The sequence below is a fragment of the Diceros bicornis genome, chromosome 1, assembly GCF_020826845.1.
Source record: "Diceros bicornis minor isolate mBicDic1 chromosome 1, mDicBic1.mat.cur, whole genome shotgun sequence".
Lineage (NCBI taxonomy): Eukaryota > Metazoa > Chordata > Mammalia > Perissodactyla > Rhinocerotidae > Diceros > Diceros bicornis.
This window is the reverse complement of record NC_080740.1, coordinates 53,794,404-53,816,731: the sequence shown is the minus strand read 5'-3', so window position 1 is coordinate 53,816,731 and position 22,328 is coordinate 53,794,404. Positions and strand designations below refer to the sequence as shown.

The window sequence follows — 22,328 nt, the reverse complement described above, 5'->3', positions numbered from 1 at the left end:
GAGACATCATCTATTTGTACTTGGAAATATTCATTTTAAAATACTTCTACAAACTTGTATTTTACTTTTTAGGTAAGAAATAAACTTCCAAGAGTTAAGTGCATTTTTACATTCTATTAATAAATACCTTGGAAATACAATGAAAAATTAATCCCATGACACTAATTGCAAATATTAAATATTGGGAAATTCGCCGAAGAAAAACTGGACATTTCTCATAAAAATAATTACAAAATTTAAATAGGAGAGATAAAATTAAACAAATGGAGAAATATACCAAGACATTAATATTCTACAAGATAATTTGTATGTATAACAATATTTAAAATCCCAGTAGGCTTGCATTTTGACCCTACATGGTATCTTACAATGAATAAAATTTCTTAATTTGAATATAATCAAATTAGTCAATGTTTCCCCCCTTTATGATTGGTGCTTTTTACAGTACCTCAGAAATCCTTCCAGATTTGATGAAGATATCCACAAGTAAAGAAGATATTCTCTAGTATAAACTTTTAAAAGGTTTATAGTTTTGCCATCTAATTTGGTCTTTACTCTGCTTGAAATACTTTTTGTGCACAGAATGAGGTAGGTGGTCCTATTTCATTATAGGATAGCAAATGTCCCTAGCACCATTTATCAAAAAAACTTTTTGCCACTGATTGCAATGTCACCACTGTTATTTATCAAATGACTATACATGTGTGGATCTCTTTCTGGGCTCTTTATATGTTTCACTGGTCTATTTCTCTATCCCTACACTAAAACCACACTATCTTGGGGGAGGGCAAAAGGGGTAAAGGGGCAACAGTGACAGATGGCAACTAGACTTTTGGTGGTAAACACGATATAGTCTATACAGAAGTCAAAATACCATGATGGGGCCGGCCCCGTGGCTTAGCAGTTAAGTGTGCTCGCTCCGCTGCTGGCGGCCCGGGTTCGATCCCGGGCGCACACTGACGCACCACTTCTCCGGCCACACTGAGGCCACGTCCCACATACAGGAACTAGAAAGATGTGCCGCTATGACCATACAACTATCTACTGGGGCTTTGGGGGAAAAAAAATAAATAAATAAAATTATAAAAAAAAAAAAAAATACCATGATGTACACTTGAAGTTATGTTATAAACCAATGTTACTTCAACTTAAAAAAAAACACTATCATCTCAGGGCCAGCCCCAGTGGCACAGTCGTTAAGTTCGCACACTCTGCTTCAGCGGCCTGAGGTTTGCCAGTTCGGATCCTGGGCATGGACCTACTCACTGCTCATCAAGCCACGCTGAGGCGGCATCCCACACAGAAGAACTAGAAGGACCTACAACTAGGATATACAACTGCATACTAGGGGCTTTGGGAAGTAACAAAGAAAAAAGAAAAAAAAAAGGAAGATTGGCATCAGATGTTAGCTCAGGGCCACTCTTCCTCAAAAAGAAAAAAAAAACTATCTTAATTTCTATAACTTTATGACAAGTCTTGATATCTGGTAGAGCAAGCCCTCCTACCTTGTTCTTTAAGAGTGTTTATGTCCTCTGCATTTCTAATTTTATGATCCATTTGTCAAATACTTTTCTATTCATGTCTGCTAAGAACTTGTAAACATGGACATATGTTAGTAAAATGCTTTACCTGAATCTACGTAGGTAATTATGATTTTCCTCTTTAAATATTGTTAATATAAAGTATTACACTGACTGATTTTTTAATGTTAAACCAACCTTCCATTCCTAGAATAAATCCAACTAGTTCATGATTGTACTATTTTTTATATATTTTGGACTTGGTATGCTAATCTATGTTTAGATTGAGTACAGTTTATAATTTTCTTTTCTCATATTGCCCTTGTCAGGTTTTAATATCTATATTCTTCTCAATTCATAAAATGAATTAAGAAATGCTTCTTCTTCCTTAAGTCTGTTCATCAAAAGTGTCATTACAGAATGAAAAGACAAATCACAGAGTAAGAGAATCTGCCACTCATATAACTGACAAAACACAACTATCCGGGATACTCAAAAACATAAAAAAAACCTCCTATAAATCAACTTTTAAAGAGAGAAACAACCCTATAGGAAAATGAGCAAAAAATCTGAACATGTACTTCAGAAAAGAGGAAATCCTTTTAATTCAATAAACATATGAAAAGGTGTTCAACCTCATCAGTAATCAGGGAAATGCAAATTAAAACCACAATATTGGTATTACATGTCTACCCAATTAATAAAAATGAAAAAGACTGACAATACCAAACATTGGTAAGGATATGGAGTAACACAATTCTCCTGCACTGCTGCTGGGAGTATAATTAGTACATACTCTTTGGAAAGCATCCAGGATTACCTTGTAAAAATGAAGCCATGTTTATTCTATGACCATGCAATTTCACTCCTAGGTATACACCCTAGGGAAACTCATGCACATGTATACTAGGATATATATATATACAAAAACGCTCATAATAGCCCAAAAGTTAAAACCACGCAAACATCGATTTCAGCAGAATGGATAAATAAATAGTGGTATATTTATACCACAGAATAGTATTCAGCAATGAAAATGAACTACTGTTAGAGGCAACACAGATAAGTCTCAAATAATGTTGAGCAAAGACATAAAAGAATACAACTCGTTCATGTAAAGTTAAAAAACATGTAAGTCTAAACTATTCTTTTTCAGATATGAATGCAGGTGGTAAAACCATAAAGAAATATAAGAAATTACTAGCACAAAAGTCAGGAAGTGGTTTTCTCTAGGGAGTAGAGAGTTGGGTTAGAGAAGGGACATGAAGAGCTTCTGAGGGTACCAACAATGCTTTTTCTTGACCTTGGTGGTGGATGCATGGATACTGCTTTATAATTATTTAATAAACTGCATATTTATATTTCATTCACTTTTCTAAATTTCTATTTTATTTTTAATTTAAAATAATCTCAATGGTCATAATACACTGACCTTGGTAAAATAAAAGTAAAATTTATAAAGTTAAATGAACACGGGAAAAATGCTCATGACAAATATGAATATACAAAAAACAGATACAAGTCCATATATCAACTGTCCTATGACATCACTTTAAAAAACAGTAATAGCAGGCAAAAAACAAACCATTGAAAAGAGAAATATAAAGAGTAAACATACTATGTCTAACAGACATAAATAATATTTCAAAATTAAATGGTACTGGCATCTTAAAGAAACAAGTGCACTTAACTTACACAAGCAAAGTTCACCCATCCTGAACAACAATTCAGCAACGCACATCATGAGTTAAAAAGCTATTTGTCAATCAATAGCAGAAATACTAAGGGGCCGGCCCTGTGGCTTAGCGGTTAAGTGCGCACGCCCCAATGCTGGCTGCCCAGGTTCGGATCCCGGGCGCACACTGACACACCGGGCGCACACTGACACACTGCTTGTCGGGCCATGCTGAGGCTGCGTCCCACATACAGTAACTAGAAGGATGTGCAACTATGACATACAACTATCTACTGGGGCCTTGGGGAGAAAAGGGGAGGGGGAAAAAAAAATACTATCTAAGAAAATAATTTCGAAGAAAAAAATATAGTTCCTAAAAAGATGTTTATAAAATATATTTCTGACCAGTAACAGTAGGTATTAAATAAGGGAACAATGCATTATGAGTGTTAAAACTAACAGAAGTTAGTATTTTCCAAATAAATTATAAGCTTTATAATCTATATCCAACCATCCATGGTAGGAGCCAAATTCATAATTATTATAAAGATTATTTTTAAAAAAGGAAGGCATAGGGAAGCGAGTCAGTTCCCAACCCACATGATAGATACAGCCCATTGATAACATTACCTATTCTCAGCCTTCTTGCTTTTATTACCAGGACTGGAGGATCGGGATCGCCGGCCCCGGCTTCTACTCCTCGAGCGTCTCCTGTCTCGACTTCGAGATCTTCTTCGCTCTCGACTTCTGTCTCTCTCTCTACTTCTGGAACGCCTGCAAGGGGGACACTTTTCATGTATTCTATGACCAAGTGGAGCTTCTATTTCAGATCATGGCTCTTTCCCATGTTGGAAGAGGCTTCGTAATTATTATCATTACTAAAGGCAGAGATTTCAATTAACTATCAAATCAGCATAGGGAACAAGTAAAGCCAGTTCTTACAAGTGGTCAATGAAAAAAATGAGGATACTAATTTCAAAATGTTTGTTGAAAAACACAGCAAATCTGTAATAATAACTATTTGAAATCTATGGCCTAGAGTAGAAAAATCTAAATTTCAATGACAACTAAGTATTAAGGATCGGCAGAATGGGGCTGTGGAAAGATCACAGATATGAAGATTAAGAGACAAGAATTTCTACCCTGGTGCTGCTACTAACTAGTAACATGACATAGGGCAGATCAACTCTCTGGGTCTCAGTTTTCTCATCTATGAAATATGGAAACTTCATTAGGCAATCTCAAAATCCTTCTTGCTCTAAAATCTCATGATTCTACTTTCACACCAATAAGTCAAAGACCAAACCTTAAATGACCTATTTCACTAAACAAGTATTTGACTGAATTGTATGAAACTGTTCCTGGAACCACATAATATGAAATTAATAAGTTAGCACTATCCATATTGCCATGAGTATTTTCCCTGAGTACCACGTAATATCTTTGCAATCTCTTTCAAGGTTTGAAAAATATAAAGTCAAAGTTCTATGATCAGGGCCGGCCCCATGGCTTAGCGGTTGGGTGCGCGCGCTCCGCTGCTGGCGGCCCGGGTTCGGATCCCGGGCACGCACCAGCGCACCGCTTCTCCGGCCATGCTGGGGCCGCGTCCCACATACAGCAACTAGAAGGATGTGCAACTATGACATACAACTATCTACTGGGGCTTTGGGGAGAAAAAGGGGGAGGACTGGCAATAGATGTTAGCTCAGAGCCGGTCTTTCTCAGCAAAAAGAGGAGGATTAGCATGGATGTTAGCTCAGGGCTGATCTTCCTCACCGAAAAAAAAAAAAAAAGTTCTATGATCAGTTCACAGCACCTGTACAACTTTGTCTTCTTTCCTATTTTAATGAGAAACTGCATTAGAAATTTTTTTGGTGTCAGGGAGGTTATTTTTATTTAAAGACTGTGTTTCACCTCCAGAAAGGTTATGACTACTTGACTCGTATCAAGGAATATGTAATCAAGTAAAAGTAAAATAAAAATTAGGGTGTTCCTCAGTTTAAATCTAAAACAGTTCTTTAAAATAGTTTCAAACAGCAAGGAGGGCTTGAAGATGGCTCCATCCTGTTCCCTTCTTCTGTCAGCTTTAGTAGCTGCTCTGAACACAGTGGTCAGCTCTCTTGGGACAGAATTAGAACACAACTCCCTTGATGGCATATTATCTTATGTTTTACTTCTTATTTTAACTTCTCAGGGGGCTTCAAGGGTTCTCTTTGGATTACAGGAAATACAGCCTAAAGTTTCCAAACCTAAAATAATGTTTGAGAGAGTCTTTGTTCTATGCAAATCACTTCCAGATCTAATCAAAGAAGCTGGGATTAAAGCAGAGGGCCTGCAAAAGGGGCCACTAAATTCTAGTCCAAAACACACTTTCAAAGAAGCACAATTTAGCCAAGAAGGCCCAATTTACCATGGGTCCTCTGGAGATTAATGTCTTACCTCAGACGCTTCCTGTCTCTTGACCGAGATCTTCTTTTATCTCTACTACGAGACCTCTCTCTCCTTCTATCTCTGTCTCTGCTTCTAGACCGTCTGTCATCTCCACGTTTACTTCTTTTGTCTGAGGGTGAGCGACTTCTAGATCGACTTCCAGAGCGTCCCCGTGAAGCCGATCGCTTCCGATAGTGGCTGAGATGTTAAGTTACAGATTAAGCTTAGCAAATACAGTTGGCTTCTATTATATTTATTACATTTTTCAAAAAAAATCTCAGCAGACAAATTAAACACTGAAAGGACACTTTATACATACACTTCTTTAAAATTAGGGGGAAAGAATATAGCTATAGCACATGTTGGGGGATGGGTACTGTCTTGAAAAGGAAATAAGGACAGTGAACAAAACAGACCAGGCTCCTGCCTTTGGGCCTTAAATAGCTTGCATTGTGGTAAAGGAAGAGACGACAGAAAAGGAAAAAAATAAATATACAATATGTCATGCGGTGCTATGCAGAAAAACACATCAGAATAAAGGAAAAAGAGAATGAGAGGTAGGAGGTTTGCTATTTTATACTAGGTGATTAGACAAGGCCTTGCTAATAAAGTGACATTTTGATTGCTTGAAAGAAGTAAAGGAAGGAACCACGTAGACATGGGGGAGGAATCTTCCAGGCAAAAGGCGCAGCAAGTGCAAAGTCCCTGAGGAGAAAGCTTGATTGGCGTGTTGCAAAACAGCAAGGAAGGCAGATGTAGCTAGGGTTGAATGAGTGAAAGTGGCACGAGAGAAGGTCAGAGATATAGCAGGGTAGCCAAATGTGGAGAACCTTATAGGCCATTATAAGGACTTCTTCTTTTACTCTGAATGAGATGAGAAGCTACTGGAAGATTTTAAGCAGATGTGTGAAATAACCTAACTAATGTTTTTAAAGCCTTACACTGGCTGCTGAGGGGAGAACAAACAGAAAGAAGGCAAGGGCAGAAGCAGGGAAAACACGTAGAATGCTATAGCAATCATCCAAGTAAAAGATAATGGTGGCTTGGATCGGAATGTCAAGTGTGGAGCCGTTAAGAGTGTCAACATTTGGATATTTTGAAGCTAAAGCTGATTGGATTTAACGACTAATTAAATGTCAAGTGTGAAAGCAAGGGAGACATCATGCGTGTCTCCAAGATACTTGGCAGATCGAGTAGAAAAATGAAGTTGCCATTTACTAAGGTGGGCTGAGGGAGGAGCAGATTTGGGGGGAAGGTGGGAAATCAGGATATTAGGCATCCAAGTGGAAATGTACAGTAGGTAGTTGAAATATGAGTCTGGAGTTCATGAAGGAAATATAAATTGGGAAGTCATCAGTGTACAAAGGCTACTTAAAGCAATAAATCTGGATAAGACTGCTAGGGAATGAGGACACCTGATTTATCCCTCAAGTACCTGAAATTCAATGTGTAGAAACCCAAACCTGTTACCTTTCCCTCTCCAATTTATCATCCCCAATTCCAGTCAGCTGGCTCAAAGATACCACTTATCTTCAGTATTTTTCTCTTTCTCATTCTACACAACCAATAAAACACCAAGTATCTCCAATCTCACCTCTGTAATTCTTTTCACAATACACTGCCTCCTCCGAGTTCCCACTGTCACTACTCCATATCAGACTTATCTACGTAGGACATTTTAGGAGACCCCTGGTCTTCCTGCTTTTACTCTCTTTTCCCTTAAACCTGTTTACTCATTGTTGCTAGGGTAATCTTCATAAAGCAGAGTTCTGATCCTATTATATACACATAAACACACACTTCTTACTCAAACTCTTCAAAGGCTCCCAAATAAATTCTTATCCTCAAAACTACAGCTACAAATTCATCCACATTCTGGGCCCGAGTCCCTTTCAGAATCTACCTCCCACTATTTCTTTTCAACCCTTCATGAAACCTATATATGGAGGCAAACCAGGATCTATTTATTTCTCCAACAACCTGCTCTTTTCCATCTCTGAGCCTTTCGTTATGCCCTGAACAAACCTAGAGTACAGGCCCTGCGAGGCAGAGAATTAGGGGAAAAGGCTGAAGGGACTTTCTCATGGAGGGCCTTTAAGGCCGTGCTGAAAGAGTCTGACTTTATCTTGGAAGCACCAAGAACCAATGGAGAGGAAAGCAGGGGAATGACACGATCTTAGCTTTATTTCAGAAGTATCACTACGGCTGCAGTGTGAAGATCTACTAGGAGGGCAAGATCAGAGGAGATAATCAATTTGAAGCAGGTGTAGCAGTCTGAGCAATAAATGATTAGGGCCTGAAGACAGAGACAGTAGGAATGGGGAAACAGCACAGAATCCAACAGGATGTAGGCAGTAAGAGAGAAGAACGAATCAAATAAAGATCACTCCTAGGTTTCTGGTCTGGGTGGCCAGATGAACAGCAATGCCTTCACAGAGAGTTAAAGACCTTTACAAGAATTTTCCGCAGTTATGGAAATATTGTTTATCTTTACCTAGGTGATGACTACACGGTTTATATATTTGCTAATTTCATCAAGCTCTACCCTTAAGCTTCGTCCATTTCCCTGAATGTTAATTTTACCTCAATAAAGTACTATTACTTAATTATTTACAACCTAAATACAAAGGATCTTTCAGTCACTGCTAAATACATAGTAAACACCCATCCTTAAGATAAAAATCTCCAAGTCCCAAACCAGGTAACGATCTCAAGTTTTGAAAAGATATCATAGTTCTAATGAGACCTCCCAGTCCACAGGTTAAAAAGGATAGAAAACATAACAAATATGGTCTATTTGCAAAATAAATGTCCATGCAATAGTATTTATTGTAGCCCAATAAAAGCCTAGAAACGTAGAGTGGTGTAGGTGATGTAAAAATGTTTGTCCACACGCTCCTTTCAGCTGACTTGGGAAGATATCACACACGCACAAAGAACTCAAATAGAGAGCGATGGGCTCCAATGAAATGTTGCAAAGGCGAAGCGGTAAGAAATTCAACTGGGATCACTACTGACGAGGCCACCAGGGCAGGCTCCGCGGAAGTGGCGGGATGTGGTGCCCAACCACTGATGTCCTGGAGGGGTGTTCCCGCTCCAGGGGCTCGAACCCAGCGATGGCACTACCGTCGCCAGCCCAAGTACAGCCACTTCCTCAGCCGAGGTCTCCCAGCCCCTCCAGTGGCCGCGGGCAGCGCTGGCCGCACGTGGGGCCGCGCCGGGCCGCGGCCACCTCAACTCCCGCCTCTTCCCCCACTCTCAGGAAGCCGCTCGCCCGCCGCGCCACCTCACCGTGACTCCCGGCCCATGCTGCCGGCCGCCAGAAGGGGCGCCCCTCAGGACCACGCGCAGGACAACCGGACAAAGGAGGAGGCCGCGCTGCCCTCGGTTCGCCGTGCGAGAAGCAGCACTAAGCGGAGGCAGCAGCTACAGCGGCGGCCGCCATCCGAGCGCGGCCAACGAAAACAGGACGCGCTGGCGCTGACGGCAGAAGGAAGGAAGAAGCGGACCGGAAGCTGCTGCCTCTCCACAGCGCCGCCTCTCGGCTGGAGGCCGCACACCGCCGGCCGCGCAGACAGACGGTGCCAAGGCGCGTTTTCTGTGCACGGCCAGGGAAGCCCCCGCGCGTTGGTGCGGTGGAGGGCGGCGCATCAGCCTTGAGGGTTTTGGGAGAGTGTTTTCTGCAAGGTCCACCAACGCGCCATGTGCATCCACGAGCTGTCCTGGACGTGTACTGACGTCTGCCTTAACCTGCGCTAAGAGATGCTACAAACATCTCCATTCACTCTCATTCATTTATACATTCATTCATTTATATATATTGTTACGTGTCAGGCATGCGCTAGATCCGGGGGAGCTTACAGGCTAGGGGGAATATAGACATTACTAAAAACACAAGTAGTTGTAATACAACAAGAAAGAGATTCCACCGTAGGAGAGGGGTTCAGAAAAAGAATTCCCTGAGGAAGTGACTTTTGAGGTGAGATTTGAAGACTGAGTAGGAGTTAACTTGAGAAGAGGACGAAGAGCGAAAAATACATTCTCAAGATTATAATGGTTCTCAATATTGCTTGCACTTGGAAGCTTTAAAAAAATAATACAGATGCTTGTGTTCCATCCTGATATTCTGATTTAATTGGTTTGGAGTGCTACCTGTGCATTGGGAATGTTCAAGCTTCCTAGGGGACTCTGAAGTACAGTCAAGCTTGAGAACCGCTTGCCTGATGGAATACACACAAAAATGTTGAGTTGCTTAAGCAGAAAGCTGTAATGGAGTTGGGGAGAAGCTCTCCTATTTACATGCCTCTGTACTATTTTACTTTCTTACATATCAGGATGATAGAAAAGTTCTATATCTTGATTGTGGCGGTCGTTGGTTGAAAATAACGTTTGTCAAAATTCATTGAACTGTACACATTAAATTGATGCATTTTATTGTATGTAAATTTTACCTCAAGAAATTTGGTTTTTAAAAAAAAATGAAACCGAGTTAAGACTCCAAGACAAGCTTCTACTCTTCCTCTGTGGCTTACTGCCCACCTGCGGCAGCAGTGCAGTCCACCCCAAGGGTAAGGTAGGCCTGAGCGATTATGTGACAAAATGGACACCAATGAGGGTCAGGTATCAGAGCCACTGTAAATTGCTTGTATGTTGGTTGAAGGTAAGGAGTATGGTTTTCAGTCTAAAAGAAATAGGAAACCACTGGTTACTTAAACAGCGGAGACACTGAGAAGTGGTCAGATTCTGGATGTATTCCGGAGGCAGCACTCCAAACAGTAATTGATAAATTGAGTGTGAACTGTGAGGGAAAGGGTGGAGTAATGATGACTCTCAGGTTTTGAACAGAGGTACTATGGATTGTTGTGAATTTAGGGAGATGAGAAAGGCGTGGGAGCAGCAGATTTGGTGGGGGGAGGGGAGAGAAAAATCAGTCGTTCTGTTTCAGTGATGTGATGTTTGAGATGTCTACTAGATATACAGGCCATACTGGCTACATAAGGGAATACAGTTGTCCCCCCTTATCTGCGGTTTCTCCTTCCTAGGTTTCAGTGTCCTCTGGTGACCATCTGGGTTATCAGATCGACTGTCACAGTACTGCAGTGCTTGTGTTCAAGTAACCCTTATTTTACTTAATAATGGCCCCAAATCTCAGTATTAGTGATGCTGGCAATTCAGACATGACAAAGAGAAGCCGTAAAGTACTTCCTGTAAGTGAAAAGATGAAAGTTTTCAACTTAATAAGGAAAGAAAAAACTTGTATGCTGAGGTTGGCTAAGATCTACAGTAAGGATGAGTCTTCTGTCTGTGAAATTGTGAAGGAAAAAGAAATTTGTGCTAGTTTTGCTGTCACACCTCAAATATGTATGTAGCACAGGAAAAAACAGCATATATAGAGTTCGGTACTATTAGTGGTTTCAGGCATCCACTGGGGGTCTGGGAACGTATCCCCCTCGGATAAGGAGGGACTACTGTATATGAGTCTGGAGTTCAAGGGAGCAATAGAGGTTAGAAAGGTAAGAATCAGAGGCACTTTACAGAATGTATAATAATACATGGTATTTGAAGCCATGGAAATGGATAAGGTCATGTAGAAGTTAATGTTACTGCTGGAACAGATTTTTAAAATCACATACTCAAGTTTCTTGATTTTAAGCAAGAAAACTGAGACTCGGGAAACTAATTTAATCCTCAATCACTCATATTTTTGGAATCTAAGCTGGAACCAGAACCCAGGCATTTGATACCCAGGCCATAGCTCTTTCCAAGATACTTCATTTCTAACTCCCCTTTAAGAGAAGGGGATGAGTCTTCACATCCTGTCACATTCACATGACAATTCTGTCTTTTTATGCCACATATATATATTTATATATGTATTTATAATACATATATTATGCATATATATATATATATATATTTTTTTTTTTTTGCTTAGGAAGATTCGCCCTGAGCTAACATCTGTTGCCAATCTTCCTCTTTTTGCATGTGAGCCTCCACAATAGCATGGCCACTGACAGACGAGTGGTATAGGTCCGCACGCAGGAACTGGGCCTGGGCTGCCAAAGGGGAGCGTGCTGAACTTAACCACTTAGGCCACTGGGGCTGGCCCTGCCCACAATATATTTATGTAAGTTCACAGCACTTCTACGTCCTGGAAGAAGCTGCTTTATCTATTACCACAGGTCTAAGAGTAATTATAGTCTACTATGTCTCCAATATATCACTTTTAGCAAACTGCCCTGGCTTCCAAAGCAGATTTTGATTCTGACTAATTAACCCAGTTCTGAGTATGTCATGATCCTCTTGCTGTTTTTAGTACCAACTGTGATGTACACATGTCCATTTATACAACTAATCAGACTAAAAAGCTATTGATCGAAGATGTCACCTCTCAACAACCATCCTTGTCAATCTAGTTTAACTCATATACATTTCAAGTCCCTGAAATTTCTAAATAAAATATTCTTTTTAATTATTCCAAACACTAAGAAATTTCCATTTCCATTTGATATTATTCAACACTCTTGGTGAGAGATGCAAGCAAATGATCAGGAAGATGCCAATTAGCTGAGGAGAAAAAGCGGCATTGACAGACACGGATATATCTTACAGCTCTTCTATTTGAAATAAATTGGATAATGATCTACAATTACTAAAACTTTACACATGTCAACTGGCTAAATGGGGCTTTTTTCTTTAGGAAACAAAAGAAGTAAACGTGCAGTTGAAGACCTCTAGCGTCTTCCCAGGGATTGGGGAGAAAGTGACAAATGCAAGGATGCTTTCCAATCCTCTAGATACTAGATTCCTTATGGAATCAGGAAAAATATGTGCTTATAATCTTAACCTAAGTCAACAGAACAGACTTAAATTATTATACTTATTCTCCATTATTCTGGTTCAAAATAAAATGCCAAAAACCAAGACTTTGTGAGTAATAAAAAAAAAGTATATGTTTTTAATATTACAAAGATTAATCAAATAGACCATACAAAAATCTGTAGGAAATGTAATACCAAGCAATATAACACTTATGTTTTATACTTTTTTAAGAAGACAAATCTTCCAAATATAACAGCGTTACCAAGTTAGTTAAAAGGATATTTATGCTATTGGGTTGTATACCTCAGTCAATTCTTCAAATCCCATTTTTATATCTAATCATTCTATTCTAGTTTGCTTAAAAAACACACTTCTGAAAATTGAAAACTCAAAAGTGTAAATTTCCAATTCTGAGTTTGGTAATAAAAATTTTCATAAATATAAATTAAGATTTCATAAATACCTTCTAATTTCACACGTATGAATCTTAATAATTTCTTCCACTAAATATTTGCACTGGAATAAAAATTAAGATACTGACTCAACAAGAAAAGATAAAATTGGCTACCTTATTCAGCTCTTATAAGTTAAAATGTGCAGACTTAACATTAGACAATTCCGTTTCTTTCATTTTATTTTTAAGATGGCTCCATTTCTTAAGACAGAACAACACAAACACAAGATACAGTCATTGGGGCTGGCTGAGACCACATTCACCTGCTCTCCTAAAAGCACTAGGTCAGCCCCCAAAAGAAGAATTACAAATCTGAGAAGTTAGGGAAAGGCGTAGGACTAGGGATTCTAATTAAACAAGAAAAATCAATTAATGACAATGGTATTCTATTCTTCACATCATTATTAATACAAACTCAACCCTTTTAAATCAGGGAACCTGCCATGCCAATCCTAATCAAGTGGCTTTACAACCCCTATAAAGTAAAAGAATTACATAAAGGTGTAAACTGATTTGCCTCTTTAAAGACATTGCAATATAGAAGAGAAATTGTTTTTTTTAAGCTTCTCCTTCTGAGTTCTGCAGGCTTCATGGTACTTCACAGCCCCAATAATCAAGCAGTTCATGACAAAAGATAAAAGTGAAAAAGTAGACACAGAGATCTGTGAAAACTTCGCCCATTTTGCTATAGGTATCCATCGATCGATTTATCACTTCAGCAGGAATTCCAGATAACAGAAGTGCAGCTGTTAGTACTGTTGTCTTTATCTTCTTTTCACTCTGTATAGAAAAAGACTTAAATAAATCTTACAGCTTTCAGAAGACTCCTTAAGCTCTATAAAAACATTATCAGTATATTTTTGCCTAACTGATTTCAAAACTGTTAATGAAGTTTCAAAACATCAATCAATAATATATCAGCAGACATTTACTGAGGATATAATATGTAAAGCAGCAAACCGCTAGACAGTAGGGAAAAGACCATTTTTGCTATCAAAGGTTAAAAAAAGTCTTATCTTGGAAGCAAGACAAATAACAATTTAAGATATATACAACAGCATAAGACAAAAACAGGATAAACATTACTAGACAGGATATAAAAGACTTCTAAATGAATGACATGGATAATGTGTGGCATGGTGGCTCAAAGGAGACAGAAATTAGTTCAGGCTTTTATGTATAAATAAAGCACAGAGAAGGATTTCAGAAGGAAGCGGAATTAAAAACAGGTCCTCAAGAATGAGCAATATTGGGGCCAGCCCAATGGCATAGTGGTTGGGTTCATGCACTCCGCTTTGGTGGCCCAGGGTTCATGAGTTCAGATCCTGGGTGTGGACCTGTGTACTGCTTATCAAGCCATGCTGCGGCAGGCATCCCACATATAAAGTAGAGGAAGGTGGGCAAGGATGTTAGCCCAGGGCAAATCTTCCTCAGCAAAAAGAGGAGCATTGGCAACAGATGTTAGCTCAAGGCTAATTTTCCTCATCGAAAAAAAAAAAAGCTACAGTTACCCAGAGAAATCAAAGCCTATGTTCACGAAAAGACTCATACAAGACAGTTCTTAGCTGCTTTAGTCATAATAACCCAAGACTGGAAACAACTAAGATGTCTATCAACAGGAGATTAAATAAATGGATATATTCACACAATAGAATATTACTCAGCAAAAAAAAAAGGGAATGAACTGCTGATATACGCAACAACATGGATGAATCTCAAAAATATTATGCAGAATGAAAGAAGCCTTGTACAAAAAAAGTATGTACAGACATGATCCCATTTATATGAACTAGTAAAATAGGCAAAACTAATCTACAGTGAGAAAAAGAAAATTAGACCTTCAGGGTGTAGGGGCTGGGGCTGCCTGGAAAGGGGCATGACGGAACTTCCTGACAGTAGTGTTCTAAACTTTGAAAGGATTTAGGTTTCACAGGTTGTCAAAAACTCATTAAATGATATAAAGACTTGAGCATTTCACTGTATGAAAATTTTACCTTAAGGAAAAGAACCATAAACAAACACTGAATTGTAGTTAATGATATGTAAGCTGAAATGTGTAGGGGTAAGGTATACTAATGTGTACATCTACATCATACTTTGAAATACATCAAGAAAAAAAGATGTACTGAAAATGGATAGAAAATTGGATGGATACATAATAAATATAATGAAATGTAAATTATAGAATCTAAGTGGTAAGTATAAACGGGTGTTCACTGCACAATTCTTTCAACTTTTCTGTGTGTTTAAAAACAGTTATAACAAAATGTTTTGTTGAGAGAAAAGTATACAGTATTCTCCAATCTCTTTTCTCTCTCCCATTTACCTAGTAACCTTTACACACTCCTATCACAAATAACAAATGTTAAAAGTTCCACGTAATATTCTTCCAGAGTTTCTTTACACATATACAAGAAAAATCAAATATATATTATTTTCCTCCTTTTCACACACAAAAAATAGTATACTATAGATCTTATTCTGTATTTTGGTTTTTCCTCTCAATATTTATTGGCGAGCTTACCATTAACAGTACATGGAGAGCTTCATCATTCTGAATGGACATGCTGCAATTTTTTTGTGTGTCTGTGTGAGGAAGATCAGCCCTGAGCTAACATCCATGCTAATCCTCCTCTTTTTGCTGACCAGCTCTGTGCTAACATCTATTGCCAATCCTCCTCCCTTTTTTTTCCCCTAAAGCCCCAGTAGATAGTTGCATGCCATAGTTGCACATCCTTCCAGTTGCTGTATGTGGGACACGGCCTCAGCATGGCCAGAGAAGCGGTGCGTCGGTCCGTGCCCGGGATCTGAACCCAGGCCGCCAGTAACGGAGCGCACGCACTTAACCGCTAAGCCACAGGGCCGGTCCTGTAAATTTTTTTAACTAGTCACTTACTAGTGAATATTTAGGTTGTTTCCAAACTTTTGCTACTGCAAAACTACAATCACTGTTTCAAGAATAAATTTCTAAACAAATGCTTTAATTAAAATTACACTTTTGGGGTAAGTCAATAAATATACATCTGTATCATAAAAAAATAAAATTACATTTCTTTCTTTACTCTTTCACTTTGTGTATCTGACCCCTCAAAAATATAAATGTTTCAAATCCATTAAAAACACACATGAGGTCTATCAGTGCATTACAAATGACTAAGCAAACAGCCAAGTAGCCATTTTTTAGCAAAAAACTCACACAAAATTCAATCACACAAGTAAGGTTAGCTTCTATGCCAGCCAAGCCAAGTCCCATAAAACTATGTATACATCTGTAGGTAAGCAGACCAGGCAAAGGACACACCCCATGATTCTGTTCTGCAATTTGGGCCAAATATTTCTTGCAAATATCAGGCCCTCAACACTAAAGATAAAGTGTATTGTTATTAAGTGTCCGGTAAGGAGCAAAATAAGATAACTGAACACATTTTAAAATTAATTTCCTTTATTATAGATAAAATGTATTACTGAATTTACTAAGTAATTAAATTGAACACTTTCTTAGACAAGTACTATTCAGACTCTGTCATGAGGTTTTTCCCCCCATCCATGGTGGACCAACATTTTTGTAAAATACAATAAAAATGTTATGGCAATGTCAAACTGCTATAAAAGTTTCTAATTACTCACATTCTGAACTTAACTCATTACAAAATGAAGCAAATAGTTTGAAGATCAGCACTGGTGGCCCAATCACACTTTGGTGGCCACTAATTCAGACCATAAGTATGGCTAATTTTTGAGAAGTTCTTAAAATTATCTAAGTCATTAATCAATCTAAATACATCACCATAATTTAGAAAAAAAATTTAATTTACCTTGGGAAAATATTTGTATAGTCCCATGTATGCAAGTTGTAAAGTAAGAAATGGAGCAAATATGGACTGTGAAGATAGAAGATAAAATTATATATTTCCAACATAATCATTCACAAAATAATCACAATAAATCAAACTAACAGCAGCTATCAAATTCCAAGCAAAAAAACTGTAATATTTAATTTTAGTGGCTAAAAGCAGTCTTATTTCTGCAGAAGGGTAAAGTAAATAAAGGGATTTGATTTCTTTATCATAAAACACGTTTCTCAAGTTAAGTCACATTCTTTTAATGTCCCCCAAAATGTCTTCTCTCATAAAAACTTATCTTTGAAATGATTTAAAGTAGTCAATGGTGATAGATGTATAATATGTCATGCAGTAACATCTCTCTCATCTAGAGGTAATTACCTGACAATTTAAAAGCACACAGAAAGGGCCCAGTAGTTGAGATGCCAAACATCCCCCAAACTTTGGGGCAAGAAATTAACTTATATAGCTAAATCTCTGGCCCTCAAATGATGAGCTATTCTTACCATAGATAAAATGGCTTGGTTATCCTGCTTCTCACACAATAAAATAAAAAAGATCAAAATAATACTTGATTTACATTATTTTTAAAATTAAAAATATTATGAAGGGAGTGAAGGAGCAAACATTACTAGAAGTACAGTGAGAGCAATGAGAAATAACAGTTTAAAATGTGATAGCAAAGAAAACCAGAAAGCCAAAAAACCTCACACAAAGATGAGACACAAAAATAGGACATAACTTGAAAAGCATGAAAGCACAGAGCCCTTTAGAGAAGAGAAACAAGCAGCTACATATCTCATTAAACGCTGAAAGCTATGATGACAATTTACCATCAGGAAAAACAAAATCAAATCTATTAAACAGATTTTCTTTAAGAAAAGATTTGCATAAAAATAGATTTTAAAAATCTTTTTTGCTTAATAATATAAACCTTAATTATCTGAACAATTTACTTAAGTGGCTGGTACTTGGTAGGTATTCTTAAAATGTCTACTGAATGGAAATACCTCAAAGAGCAAGATAGTGAATCATGAGCTATGCTTTTCTGCATTCCTCATTATACTGTAAAACAAAAGGACCAGTAAATCCCAACTTTCAACAAATAGCCACTGGCACGTGAAAGTACAATAAAAACGGACTGCCATAATACTACAACATTATAAAATGCTAAAATGCCTTCTGAACCATAGAAAAACTACACCATGTTCAGGACCACAAGAACTGCATTTTAACGATTCAAATTATTTGAAAAGTAGTAATTAATATATAGTACATGTAGGTACTTTATACCCTTTGGTTTTGGAATGAAACTTTGTGGGTTTAATCTCAGCTGTCACTCAGTAGCTGTGTGACTTTGGGCAAATGATTTAACTTAACCTCTCTGAGTCTTCATTCCCTCATCTATAAAACACAGATTCAAATGATACCTAGTTTATAAGGAGAAGGATTAAGCAAATTAATATATACAAAGTACCTAAAATGGTACCTAGCATGTAGAAAGAGTTTAGCAATATTATTAGGCTCTGTATTTAATCAGAACACCTCATTCTGTAACTAAGGTGAATAGCAGCTTATAATACATCTCCAAATAGCCACGTGAATCTGGTAAATATTAAGTTAATATTGGCAATGAATTCTATGGATTAACAGCACTCATTATTATAACCAATTTGCATTTTCCATTATGTTTCTTACCAAGTATTTGCAAACAAAAGCTCTGACTCCAAAGGCAAGAAGAGCACATCCCACCAATCTAAATATTCGAAAAGAGTCAAATTCTTCTGTTGTATTTCCATCCTCTTGATTGGGTTTTTCACTAATCAGCTGTTTCCTGAGCTTCATTGCTTCTTCAAATCGGGAGAGATACTGTTCTAGGCCATGGCGAGAACCCCTCTGAACAGTGTCCGCTGTCAGGTCCCCTCTGTTCCGCTGCCGGAGCTCAAGGCTTACATCATTGCTGCACTCAGGTGATTTAATGAAAGAGTCCAATTTGTCTCCCAGCTGAGTCCCCTTTACCTCGGCCACACTGCTCTGCAGGTCAGTTGTCCCTGTACTGACCGAATCACCCAGCACTACTCGCTTTGCAACTGAAGGAATGGTGAGAGAGTTCAGTTTATCACTGTCCTGCTGCTTTGATTTTGTTTGACTTTCTTCTTCTGAGAAAAGAAATTTAGAATCCTTATGTATTACATACTGGCAAACACCTTTCATATTAATATTAAAAAATATGCTGCTGCTGCTAGATCTCGGCAGTTTCTGAACCTAAATTAACACTGATTCTGCAGACAAAAATAAACCAGTTCCTCTACACCCTCAAAATATATCACCCAAAAAGAGTATTCCTGCAGAAGATATAATCCAAACTTTGGAGGTAGCACATAAGACTAGGAGACAAATTGAGAAAGATAGTCAGGGATGAAGCAAGCTGTAAAGACCAAATTTTCATGGATAATAGCCCAGAAATATGATTGCACTGCCTCCTCTAGCTTATTTGGTTAAAAATATAGAATTATTAAAGCTCTTTAAAATCTACATTTCAATATTATACTTCTGAATCCAGAATCCTGTCAGCATAGGGTGTGGCATATCCTTCAGCTTCTGTTTACATAAGCCTTGTACTGTAGTCAGGGAGCCATTAGTAGGTACTTGAGCAGTTTTAGGATGCTGTTCTGGTTTAAAACAAAACAAAACCTTTAATGACAGATAAAATTTTCAAAACAAAAGAACAAAATATAGAATGTACCTCGAGAAAGATAATCAATGCTTTGGGAAAGAATAAATATCCTGCTATTAATCATTAAAGGAAGAAATGTGTCTTCTAACTCCAGTTCTAAGAGAATCTGCAATAGTGGTCTTACCTCTCTTGGTAGTTTTCAGCCGCAAACCTGTGAACTGTCTAGAAGTTCAGAGCTATATATCTAAAGCCCCACAGAACAGAAGTCACAAGGTCTAAGGAGCTTCAACCAGTGACTACAGGCCAATTACTAAAGGCAACACTCAATGGAAACTTAGAGAACACTAGCACATACTAACTGTTAAATAAATATTCACGCGAAAAAAAATTTAAGAAACTCATTGTACATGTCATTAGGGGGGGAAATGAGGAACTCTCTTGAGGGTTAAATGCAGTTCCTGACATCAATCACCCCGATCTCAGCACACTAGGAGAGAAGACCTCCGGTGGGCACGTCCCACTTGTTGGGTCTATAAAGAATGGTCGCTCCCATCTTTTTGACCTGTTTTAGAAGGGCTATAGATAACCGTGTTGAGGGCACTGAACACAAACAGTAGGAAATGACCGTAAGAGTCCCTGATCCACGTAGGAAGGACTAGGGGGCAGTTCAGGCAAGACAAGCTCATGCGGGCCAGGCAGAAGAAGGTAGACGCTAGGGAAGGCGCTGGAAGGGAAAGCATTTGGAACTAAAGGAAAGGAAAGCAATCTTCCTGCGGGGCACAATAGGCAAAGCAGTCTGAATGGGCATGAAACGTGCGCCCTTCAAGAAAGGCGAGTGGGTGCGGAAGGCAGAAGCGGCTGTCTCAGGTACCTGGGCCAGACGGCACCATGGCTGAGGGACTCGGGAGCGAGGGCTTCGCAGCCCGCGGTGGAGGTGCGGACAACCTCAGGGCGAAACCCCCAGAAAATTCAGGAAAGCGACTAGAAACGTCCGGGGGTTAAGAAATGAGAACTTGGGACAACACCTAAGGAGCAGGGAGACAGGGGAGGTCAGAGAGCAGGGCTCAGCCAAGAGGGTCCCAGCGAGTGGAGGAGGGAAAGGAAGAATGATCCTGAAGACTCAAAGGGGTGCACGGGAGCCTGCAGGGAAACCGAGGTCCTTACCCGCGCCGCACCCGGGCCTGTGAAAGCCCATGATCCGGTTGATGCGCTGTTCCGAGTTCATGAGCAGCTTTCTCCGCCGCAGTTCGGCCCGACGCTGGGAAGCCGACAGGCCTGAGCCCGCCGGGGCTCCGGGCCGGTCCCCGCTGTCAGTAGCGACGGTCACCGGCTCCATCTTCCCCTCCGCAGTCAAGGACTGGTGACGGTAGTGCTGGTGGCGGCAGCGGTGGCGCCGATGACTCCAGGCCCGGCCGCGGAGCGCGCGTCCCCTCCCGCCGGAGACTGTAGGCTAAGCACGCGCGCCGCCCGACGGGACCAATCGCGAGGCTTGCGCCGCCATCTTGAATGAGGGCAGAGCCGGATGCGCCAGGTCCTTCCCCCTCGGCTGGCTTTCGCTGCTCCCCTCCCAAGCCCCCGGGCTCCTCTGCTGTTCAGTCGGAGGTGAAGAAAACCGGCACCCAGCCTCACAAGCGGGACAAGGACGGGAGTAAGGAATGAGCATCCCAGACTACTGCCAGGAAGCAAAATGGAGGATACGGCAGCAGGCGCTTGTTTCCAGTGACCTTCTGCGGCCTCGCTTATAGGCCGTAACTCCGGGAGCGACGCTGTAGGAGCGTTGCGGCTGGGATTTGTTTTCTGTGGTGATTCCTCCTCCTCAACCGCCCTTCTCCCACGTACGTGCTTGGGTTGTTGTAGCCTTTCCTCAGGTCTTTCCTCATGTGTTTACCAGGGAAGCCTTCCCTGTCCGTTCTGTTTAAATTGCCACCCCCGCTCAACTCTCCCTGTTCTCCGTATCTGCTTTATTTTTCTCCTTAACAGTTATAACTGACTCGCAAGCTAAATGTATTTTGTTTATTGTCTCTCACTAACTAGAACGTCGGCTCCATGAAGACAAGCAGTTGTTTTGTTCACGGCTGCAACTCCTAGAACAGTGTGAGCGCCCAGCAGGGCCGACTCATCCGTTAGGCGGTGTTGAGGGCTCAGGACAGTCTTAGGGGCCCAAAAATGTGTTTTAATTTCTTGTTAAATCAGAAGAAAAATGTAATAATAATATATAATAATGAATCCATCCTGGGTTATAGTCGTCCTTATACCAACACAGTCCGAAGGAGCCCATGTAAATTAAGTGCCTAGGGCCCGCAAGTCATAATACAGCCCTGGCGCTCAGTAATGACTAAGTGAATGAGTAACTGTATGAAGGAGTTGAGTGCCCTGTCAACCCTTGCTGAGAGGGCAAGGGCACTATGGACTGAACCTGAGGCTGCAGAGGGTGAAGCAGCCTAGTGAGCCCCCTGTAATGAAGCCTGCTGCACAATCACACTCAAAATCAGGAAGCGGGTGAAACCCCACTTAGACGGAAAGTAATAAAATACTATAATCGTTAAGGGCTCGCCCAGTGGCGCAAGCGGTTGGGTGCGGGCGCTCCGCTGCGGGGAACCGCTGTTTGGAACCCCGGGCGCGGCAGGCACCAACGCACTGCTTGTCAAGCCATGCTGTGGTGGGGTCCCATATACAGTAGAGGAAGATGGGCACGGATGTTAGCCCAGGGCCAGTCTTCCTCAGCAAAAAGAGGAGGATTGGCATCGGATGTTAGCTCAGGGATGGTCTTCCTCACAAAACCAAAACCAAAACCAAACAAAACCACAGTTGTTAGTCGCCTGACCCTGCCCCAGACAGAAAAGAAGTTTGGGGAAAAAACTGTTAAAAAACCCCAAACGACAACGTATCTTTTGGATTCAACAACATA

At 39.9% G+C, this 22,328-nt stretch overlaps 2 protein-coding genes across 2 annotated transcripts in view; both read right to left on the bottom strand.

Annotated features, from left to right (window-relative positions):
- The window catches only part of DDX46 (DEAD-box helicase 46), a 69,759-nt gene extending 60,691 nt beyond the window's left edge, over positions 1-9,068 (bottom strand). Inside the window, exons 1-3 of the mRNA XM_058540489.1 lie at positions 8,917-9,068; positions 5,635-5,823; positions 3,826-3,969 (exon numbers count right to left, since the gene is read on the bottom strand). Of these exons, the coding sequence (XP_058396472.1) occupies positions 3,826-3,969; positions 5,635-5,823; positions 8,917-8,933 (350 nt within the window). The 5' untranslated portion in view covers positions 8,934-9,068. The remainder of the gene's footprint in view (positions 1-3,825; positions 3,970-5,634; positions 5,824-8,916) is intronic.
- Positions 9,069-13,063: 3,995 nt separating this feature from the next.
- Positions 13,064-20,858, bottom strand: CAMLG (calcium modulating ligand). Its single transcript, XM_058540550.1, has 4 exons — positions 20,585-20,858; positions 18,442-18,902; positions 16,717-16,782; positions 13,064-13,681 (listed from the first exon to the last, which is right to left on the bottom strand). Exons 1-4 carry the CDS (start codon positions 20,754-20,756, stop codon positions 13,490-13,492), a joined length of 891 nt encoding a protein of 296 aa, XP_058396533.1. The 5' UTR covers positions 20,757-20,858; the 3' UTR covers positions 13,064-13,489.
- Positions 20,859-22,328: the final 1,470 nt, after the last annotated feature.